Source organism: Sinocyclocheilus rhinocerous, unplaced genomic scaffold (assembly GCF_001515625.1).
Source record: "Sinocyclocheilus rhinocerous isolate Xijiao unplaced genomic scaffold, SAMN03320098_v1.1 scaffold953, whole genome shotgun sequence".
NCBI classification, from domain to species: domain Eukaryota; kingdom Metazoa; phylum Chordata; class Actinopteri; order Cypriniformes; family Cyprinidae; genus Sinocyclocheilus; species Sinocyclocheilus rhinocerous.
The window spans coordinates 1,217,082-1,227,561 of NW_015643169.1; the positions used below are offsets into that span (position 1 = coordinate 1,217,082).

At 34.9% G+C, this 10,480-nt stretch overlaps 1 protein-coding gene across 1 annotated transcript in view; it reads right to left on the bottom strand.

Moving 5' to 3' along the window:
- Nucleotides 1–4,345: 4,345 nt before the first annotated feature.
- Nucleotides 4,346–10,480, bottom strand: part of LOC107757002 (GTP-binding protein Rab-3D-like) — a 10,488-nt gene continuing 4,353 nt past the window's right edge. The window contains exons 3-5 of the mRNA XM_016574330.1: nt 7,753–7,871; nt 6,902–7,026; nt 4,346–5,249 (exon numbers count right to left, since the gene is read on the bottom strand). Coding sequence (XP_016429816.1) covers nt 5,062–5,249; nt 6,902–7,026; nt 7,753–7,871 — 432 coding nt within the window. The 3' untranslated portion in view covers nt 4,346–5,061. The remainder of the gene's footprint in view (nt 5,250–6,901; nt 7,027–7,752; nt 7,872–10,480) is intronic.

The following is a 10,480-nucleotide window of genomic DNA, read 5'->3' on the forward strand; positions in this document are numbered from 1 at the left end:
AGTCTCGATATTCTCAGAGAATTCAGAAAGAAAGCGGATGCTGGCAGATTCGCAGTGGCTGCCCTCTAATGCTCAAATTCAATGTCAGTGTGTAGGTTTAGGGTCAGAGGTCACAGGGTCAGGAAGTAAGGTCAAAGAGTGACCAAACACACCTGGAATTTTTTTTTTTCCCACATTGAGCAACATGATCACTTTATATTAATACATGCAATCAGAAAGTGTGGATGCTCTTGCCTGAAGATTATTTGACATTTTTTAAACTGTATTTTTAGATTCTTCTGAAAATGAATGGTATGATAAAGTAATCGTGACAGAACATTGATAATCAGCACTGAAATCGATCTATTTTTTTTCTAGTTTCTAGAATAGAGTTCATGTCTAGAATAAAGTAGCAACATGTGGAAAATTCTAATTTGAACACACACACACACACATAATATATAAATATATATAAACAATAATTGAAAGAATAAATATGACACAGGCAATGTTCTTATGAATAGGAATAATAGCGTTCAGATGCTAATTAGGTTTGATAGTGATCCAAACTGCAATGATGGAAATGATCCTCATGTGGGCAGTATTGCAGCATTGTAAGATTTCTGGTGCTTTTAGATCCATAAGTGCAATATAAAAAAGACAACATACAGCAAATAAAGCTATGCAGTTATTTTTCATATTTTATGGTTTACAACAGAAATGAAGGTTTTGGTCAAATGTCAAAGCAGAAGCTTGTATTCTTATTATAGGAACAGAAAGAACTCTGATAGACTAACTGAGACTTGTTACAGCACTTGTATACTGTTGCCCTGCTATTGGTCTGAATTGCTTCTATTTGCTCTTCTCATTTATAAGTCGCTTTGGATAAAAGCGTCTGCTAAATGATTAAATGTAAATGTGATGAAGTTAATATAATTGAATAAAACTATTTCAGTTTTCCAGCTTTTAATGATTCCACAACAGGATTTACTCACAGAAATGTTTTATGACTTCATTATCAAGTTTATTAATCATGGTTATTAAAGTTGAACAGCTGTTCTTTATTACAGTGTCGTGTTGTTCATTATGAATGTCAGTGTATTAAGTCAAGTTGCTAAAAACTTGAAAATGAAAGTGTTACATTTCTCTAGATGACTGTAAATAATATTTTTAATATAAGAAATAAGCTATATTCATCTTGATATTTACCTTTGTTTTCACACGTTTCATAACAAAATGTGAATATTTTCTGAAGGCACTGCACTGTATATAAATGCAATAATAAAAAAACAAAAAACTTCCACAGATTTAATAAATTAAAAAAAATAAGTCGTGGTTTATCACAGATTATTTTTAAACTGCTCTGGGAGATCAGGTACGCGTCTCAAGCATGGGTAGACTTTCAGCGAAACGAATAAGGCAAAAATCTGGAAAACAGAGTTGAAGTTGAATTATAAATATTCAACATCATGAAGTGATTATTATTTTGAGTATGATGCCTTCAGGGAAAAGATAACTGCAGTAACTGAACCAGTAATGCTCTCTCTGTGAGATCCATCACTGCTGATATAGATTACTAAAATACAAGATGCATGATTTAAAACTCATTCCATCACTGTAAAAAACGACCATGAATTTAATGGTAAAAGACTACAAGTAAAAATCTGTTAAATGGTTAACGGTAAGTTCCCCTACTATATACGGTGAAAAACTGTATTGTTTTTTTCTTAGCAGTTTTGTATATTAGGGTTGTGTGTTACTGTTACACCTAATGTTGTTAAATGAATGTTTATTGCATTATTTCAGTTTCATGTGTGTTACGATGATGGTGTTTGGTGATTGTGTGAATGACACTGTGCACCTTCTATATATGTTATTATTTAAAAGCTGCTTATGATGGGCTTTGGTTCATCATGTGACTTTCTCATCACCACCTGCATTTGGTGGATATCAGTGGTACAAAACAGATTTCAGTACTTCAATAGGTTGGTATATTAACATTATATCAGTTAATGAAATTACGGTATTTAACTGTAAATTTAAGTTCAAACCGTAAAACCTAAAACGTTGCTACCGTATTTTTTATGGTAAAATTCCAGCAACCACAGCTGCCGTTTTTTTTCCCGTAAATTTTACGGAATTTTTTTTACAGTGAGAAAAGTACTTCAAGGGTCACATATTACCTCTATAATGCCGATCAGAAAGGACAAAGCTCCAGACACGGGTACATTTTCGTCCAACAGCACATGAATGCAGCCCTTCACTTTCTATAACAGGAACGAAATGAATGTATCATGAAAATATGTATTCATAATCTTTTTGCTATATTTTTGGTCACAGTGAGGCAGTACCTCTTTCACAGCTTCTTCTCTAACACATTTTGAATTTGAATCTTTACCGCAGCATTGTGTGGGATAGTACGAGTTCTTCTTTACGAAAGTGGAATTTGTGAAGTCATCATAGCCTTTGTATCCACAGCATTTCACCTAAAATTCATAAAAAAAGTGTAATACTTATTAGAAGGAACTCAGCTGACATTCATGAAGGCTAGTCTTACCTTGTTCATAGTTTCATCCCATATGCCAGTGATCGATGAGTCTTGGTTATAGTTCTTCTGAAGACTTTCAACAAATTTGACCGCTAAGCTGCTCAATGAATTTTCTTTCTGGTGACCAGAAAAGCAAGGTTGGTTGGCTGATGGTTAATTTCTGGTTAATAATTGAATCTTTTTACAAAAATTTGACATTTTAATGTCTTCTTGTCTTGATCAAAATGAGTAAAAGTATATAAAAAAAAATATATATATATTTTATATTAAAAATAGAAATAAAACTGAACTTGAACTTGAACGTAGTATCATCAACAGTTTTTAACACTTCAGATGTTTTTTTGTTTATTTGTGACCATATACCAAATCCTGCAGTCGCGCCCCCCACTCAACTACAGCGTGTGAAAGAGAAAGAAAATGTGAATAATTTATTTGGAGGTGCTCATTCACTATTAGTGGGCTACTTACACATTATATACCAAATTACATTTACTTACAGTGAGGAAGCTGTAGAAGGTGGAAACCAGCTTTAAACATCTTGTCACCTTCATGCTGTTGTTGTTTTTGAACTGTGGTAAAAAGAGATGTCAGTTAAAACTAGAAAAGTGTGTCAAGACAAACTTTGTACGTTGTATTAAAGCTAATTCTGTCATCATTTACTCCTTTATGAGTTTCTTTCTTCTGTTGAGCACAAAAAGAGATATTTTGAAGAATGTTGGTAACAGCTGACAGTAGCCATCGACTTATAGTAATTTTTTTCCATACTATGGAGTAATAGTTTGGTTACCAACATTCTTCAAAATATCTTCTTTTGAATGTGAGTAAATGATGACAGAATTTTCATTTTTGGATGTCTTTAAAGGGATAGTTCACCCAAAAATGAAAATTCTGTCATTAATTACTCACCCTCGTGTCGTTTCAACCCCGTAAGACCTTCGTTCATCTTCGGAACACAAATTCGGAACACAAAGATATTTTTGATGGAATCTGAGAGCTCGCATCACCCTGTAAACAGCGTATGCTGTTCTGTGTCAGCCGCGTCACGCCGGATCGGTTTCCTCCGTTGTTGTGATTTGATCTGAACGGAAACAGCGTATCGTTTTATGCCTGTCAAATCCACTCAAAGAAATTTCATTTGTGTCAAGGGAACTCTCATTTGAGGAACTTGCACCTTATAGTATCCAAACTTTGGTACAGGCAGAAAGACATACTCACACCAGTGGGATGCGTCCTGACAGATCAGCAGCGGTATCAAGCAGTTCCAGAGCGGAGAAGTGATTCTGGCATAGATGTGTATGTTTTGGCTCCTCTTAAATGTTCTCTCCACATCCACCCTTAGAGAATGTGGTCGTGCTTTTATTTTGATGCTGTGCATTTCCCACCTACACAAGGTTCTTCTAGAGGTGCTAAAAGCTCACATCCTCACAAGTGTACAAGGTTCATGCAAAAGGAAATAATGTACCATGCACAATGACCACAAACAAATGTCTTACAGTAAGAGCAGACAGGTCAACAACAAATGCAGATAAACTTATATTTAAAAAAGTTATTTTTAAAAGTGACTTTTTACTGTTCAAAAAGGTTCGACTGGTAGTGTGTGTGTGTGTGTATATATATATATATACACACACCCACACACACACATTTTTTTAAATAAATATATAAATATATTTTTCATATATTATATAAATATATAACTAGTCTTAGCTGTTCAATTTAAGTATACACACACACACACATTTTTTAAATGTATTTTTTTAAATAAATATATTTTTCATATATTATATAAAGAATATATAATAACTAGCCTTAGCTGTTCAATTTAAGTATACACACACACACACACACACACAATATATACATTATATTAATACTCCTTTAGTGTCCACAGGGAAGCAAATTTATTGCGTTCAAAGCAAATGGCAAGGACAAATATAATCTGAATTAAGGACATACTTTGAAACAAGTAACAAAAACTAGACTGACAATCATATGGACTGGATACTTCCAGAGCAGTCCTAAAATGTTTTATCACCTATATTGAAGTAAAACATGCATCCATCTTGCATCCATTAAAATAATCAGTATAAATTTCAAAGCTACTGCACAATGACAACCAGATGCATTTTATCTGCGCATGTTGTAAACAGACACTGGAGTAGATTGAAACTTTCCTAAAAAGCTGAGACTTTGGCATGTGAATTTCTGATTCCTGCAGTTTCATGCAGTATTTTCCCGGCTGTTCTCATCATGATATCGCAGTTCAGTGTATTGGCAGCCACACATCACACTGAGATAAACCCATCCCATTTCATTCAATCCCTGAGGGGCCTGTTTATGTAACTAAAATGATTCATTTTAAGGGGCTTATGCCATATTCTTACTGTTTGGTTGGCATTTCATCCTATACATTGGCAGTACACTTGTGAAAGAGTCTCTTCTGGTGTACATGTGTGTAAGAGAGAGAGGGAGTGAGCGAGTGCATGTGTGTGAATGTTTGCCTTCAAGTATGAGTGTTTGTTGAGAGATGATAATTAACATCCACAGCCGCTCTGTTCATCAGGGGGTGTGTCTTGCAGACTCGGGCCTTTGTGATTGGTTAACATGCTCGGGTCTCCATCCAAGCTCTCGTTCATTTTGTCACAGATGATGTCAACCAGCCGCTCAAACACCTGCTTGACGTTAATGTTATCCTTTGCACTGGCCTCGAAAAACTGGAAGCCTGCAAAAAGACGGCAGAGAAAGAGAGTTTCATATATATCTACACACACACACACACACACACACACACAAAGTATGAAATGTGACAAAAATTGTATTTAAATAAAATTGTATCATTTACTAACCCCAAGCAATTTTTTTACAAGCAGAATAAACACATTATTCACATATAATTAAGGGCCATTCAGGATCATTTAAAAAACTGCAAATATTGGCTGGCCACTAATTATATGTGAATAATGTATTCTGCTAGTAATGACACTTTGATCAGTTTTTCTATTTGGCCTATAAGTGGGACTTTTATTTTGACAGACACACAAAAGCACCTATTCTCTAACTTCATTAGTTTACTGCCTTTTAAAACAGTTATAATAAATGAAATGCAAATGCTATAATACTATTTCATATACAGTTAGATATACACTTTTATATCATTTAAACAAATCTCTGAATTTCAAATAAATATTTAAAGCTATGAACCTCGCAAATGTTGGTGAATCCAGCTTGTGTTACAAAATCATTATTTCTATATGAAGTAAAAGTTGGTTAAAATAAGTATAAAGTCATCTGTTTATTTTACAAATTTGTAAAATTTTTTCACATTTTTTTTAATCCAATTTTTTTTCCAAATTGATTTCTTTTCATTTTTTTTTGTAAATATTATGTAAAATAACTATAAATGTAATTACAGAAATTGTTATGAATGCTATCTTTAAATTGAATAGTGTGTATACAGTGGGTACGGAAAGTATTCAGACCCCCTTAAATTTTTCACTCTTTGTTATATTGCAGCCATTTGCTAAAATCATTTAAGTTAATTTTTTTTCCTCATTAATGTACACACAGCACCCCATATTACTTTCCGTACCCACTGTATATATATATACACACACACACATTTTACATCAGCCATCAAAAAATCCATACTGGTCGATCACAACATACAGTATAATACTACACTACATGATGCATTATATCTAACATCTATTGGGCAATAAAAGTAGATTCACACCCTTTGAGCAACACATTTGCTCCCAGTACTTTGAAATGCCTGTATCATTACTTCCTGTATTTTTTTGTCCATATAAGGCTCTGAAGCACAAAGGAAATTCAGAGGGTGATGTAGCATGAACAGGGTCCAAAATGAACACTCGCCAAGCACTGAATGAGAGTAGCATTTGGCTTTAAATTAAATTGCATTTGGCCCTCAGCTTTATTTGGAACATCAACATTTCATGGTTTAAATAAGTAATTTGTCTCCCAAAATTAAAATAATTTATTCTCCCCATAATGTCCTTTCAAGCCTGTTTTTTATGTGAAACACAGAAGGGTAAATTTTTGAAGAATATCCATGCAACTCAATGTTATATAATAGAAATCCAAGGCAACTGGGTCTGTAAAACTCCAAAATGACAAGAAAGGACCATAAAAGTATTATAAATATGGCACATATGACTATGTAAAAAATAATGCAGAATACAATTTCATAGCCAATTAGAAATATATATATATATATATATTTTTTTTTTTGGCAGGGATTGCAAAAAAAGATAAGTTTGGAACCTGTGCATGCTCAAGTCTCCATTTACAGGCTTTTGTGTGTGTGTGTGTGTGTGTGTGTGAATGATGTTTTTTTATGGTCCTGTAACATGCCTAGCTCATTAGCCAGTCTCTGGCCGTCCTCTCTGGACACCAGTCTGTCGTCCTCCAGATCACATTTGTTCCCCACCAGAATCACCTGAGCGTTGTCCCATGAGTACGTTTTAATCTGAGTCGCCCTGGAACACACACACACACACGAATACAGTCAGGGGCGGATTTAGTGATTTGGGGGCCCCAGGCAAAATACAGGAATGGGGCCCTATACAATTTCACACATTTACAACCTTGAGTATGAATAAATCAAACTTCACTCTTCAATCAAACTGCGATATGGACTAGTGTAAGTGAATATTAAATGGCAAAAATACTATTTAGCTACTACAGACGACAACGGGCTTCAATAGCAAACTAGCAAACGAAACGCGCGTCTGTGCCGTTCATTCCGTCACATTCCGTGTTACACAGTAAATTCCGTTTTTATGAATAGATTCCGGGATTCCGTCCCCATTTTCTACATCGCCCTACTTTTGCTAAGAAGCACGTTCAACGCGGACGCACAGACGGTTGTCGTGGTAATGAACACCACAGCAACCACTTGTGCGTCAGCACTGAACGCGCATCTCGCATATAAAAAGCATTTTAGGGGGCCCTTGGCTTTTGGGGGCCCAAGGCGGTCGCCTACCTTTGCTTAATGGTTAAGTCCGCCTCTGAATACAGTCAATACTGACATGCTCAAAACGTGCTCGTGTCCGCCCCCTTTGGGACCATTATGAAATGTGCGGCACTTTAACAAGGAACATTTGACCTTTCAATCATTCTCACTACCTGGGGTCATAGTAGGACGTCTTACTTTGTGATTTAGCATCTGACTCTAAGACTTTAAATAAAGGAAGTAAACTCACCAGTCTTGCACAGCGTAGAAGGATTCTTGGTTAGTGATGTCATACATTAGCAGGAAGCCCATGGCCCCTCTGTAGTACGCTGTGGTAATAGTGCGGTACCTCTCTTGCCCTGCTGTGTCCTGATGAACAACATACAAGAAAATACAGCCATCAACGTCTCTTTTCAGTATTCTTTTAGTTCAATAAACACACACACACATATATCTAAAAGCATTTTTTTCCTAAAACACTGTACAGCAGAAACCCTATGGTTTGCTGAAAGCGTTCATTGCTTTATGCTTTTATCGTCAACTTCATGAGCTATTTTTCTTAATGACTCATTGCTGTTATTTCTTGTTAGAAGAGTCTAATATTCCAGTAGAGTGCTGAAAGACTTTAAATAAATGGGATATTTCACCATTATATTTAACATAAGTGCAACACAAAATTATATAATAGTGCAACAAAAACGATGTAATATAAAAATTTAAAACAAAATCTATAAAAAAAATAATAATAATACATACAGATTCACAAGGTTTAATGCAAGTAAAATTCAGAAATCATATCTATTTTAAAATAATGTTTTCTAGACTGCGTTCACTATATTAATTTAGCAAACTGTAATATTTTCATTTAAATATTTTCCTCCACATATTTTTAATAAAACTTTTCAAACACGTAAAATGCCAGAAAGGGACTTTGAACAATTTTTGATTAGGTAAATTATGTATTTAATAATGTCGGTTTTAATTGTCTTATACAGGGATCACAAAACTAGTCATCTTTAGGAAACCTGTCGGCTAAACAAAACGTGTGTTTAAAAATCACAGCAATATTGACAATGTTGGATAATTTCACATTGCCAGCAAAGTCAATGTAAATATATCTTGAATATTTGACAATCTGCCTAACTTCTGTAGTAAATGCAATGCAAACAAAACAGAATCAGGGGTTTAGAGCTTAACAGCCATGTTAATGTGGTAACTAGGCAACATTTGATTAGTTTCCATGATACTGAAAAGCCTTGACTTGATTTAGAATGCTGTGACCTCACCTATGTAGGTAACCATTGGTTTGGGCAGCTGTTAGAGGCTTGTATATATGCATGTATTGTATTTTAGGGGAAGAGACGAATTCAAACTAATGGGAGCTTGACAAAAGCCTCAGCCCCTTCTTTCAACAGAGATACGATGTGCCACCTGCCCTTCACACACACACACACACACACACACACGCGGTGCGCATGACGACTAACTTCACAACAAAGACAAGTGAATCATATCTACATTCTGCCTACTGCCATCTTACATGCTGAAAGATCTTAAAGCAAGCCTTACAGTCAGGAAATGTCAATGAAATTTTTCTTCAACAGCCATGACTGTGTCAATAATACAGCAGTTAATGTATAATATTTGCTCTTCCTTCATAGCAAAATGACTCAATTAACTTTCGTCATTGTCTTTAAATCAAGAACTCCTCCTTTAAGAAAACAGAGAATATGTAAATGTGAACACGCACATATAACTTTCCATAAATAAGGTATACTCCGGTGTCCAAAGTGTTTATAAAAAGCACTGGACGCCATAAATCTCCTTGGTTTTTTTGTGTTGTGGGAACTAAAGAATATTAGATCAACTATTATATACTATAAAATACCTTAAGCTCTGACAATGAGGATTTGCACCTGTACCATTTAAGAGGTCTTGAAATAAACTTATAGAGTAAAATCATACAAGAATGTTGTTAATTTGATTATTTTGAATGGATAATTCATTGTAGTAAAAAAAAAAAAGTAATAAATTAAATATAAATTTTACATTTTAATTAACTATGATTATTAATTAACTAAACATAATATTTACATTCACTGGCCATTTATTCAAAAAGAAAAAAAAAAAAAAACATTTGAATACTTTAAGGCCTTATTTTTCACCTTATTAGTGGGACATATAATAACAAACTTGTGTATGGAGACACAAACATCATTGGTTTACTTCATACTGCACATTCTCATTGCTATAGCAATATAGTCAATAAAACATGACTGATTATTAACTAAACACCTCCAAACACTTAGTCAAGAGAAAAGGCCCCGTGTCTTCCCCACCCTCTAAATACACCACACACCACGCACGCACACACACACACACACACACACACACACGCACACACACACATCACAAGGCTTGGCCTGCGCTCTTGGATCTTGACAACCGTAGAGGACCTTACAGAATATGAAACCAAATCTACAGCCATAGTAGGAATGAGGGATGTGGCTTTCCACCATCAGAGAGGATTTTACACTACGCTTCCCTACAGGTGCAGCCGGAAACAAATGCAATGCTTAAAGCAAATAATAAAATGCACCCATGCACTGGTTCGCCACTTGATGTCCAATGTAAAATGTGCATCCTGAAGTGAATCCTCTGATCTAATGTATTATAAAGCATCAATGTAATATGATATAACAATTGGGCAGTGGCGGCTCGTGGGTTTTAAAATAGAGGAGGCAGAGGTATTGGTCAGGGATCCCTGCCGATTATTATTATTATTATTATTTGCTTAACCACTTTAAAATGGCTTTTTGGTTGCTTTTAGTGAGAAAACCTAAAGACAACGACATACAGCAAGATAATATAATTTCACTTACCTGGCCTATCACTTGAACCAAACGTCCATCCCTTCTTAAAAGTATGTGATAAAAGAGAGCTGCCTGTTGTGCCATTTAATTAAGCCGACTGCTGTA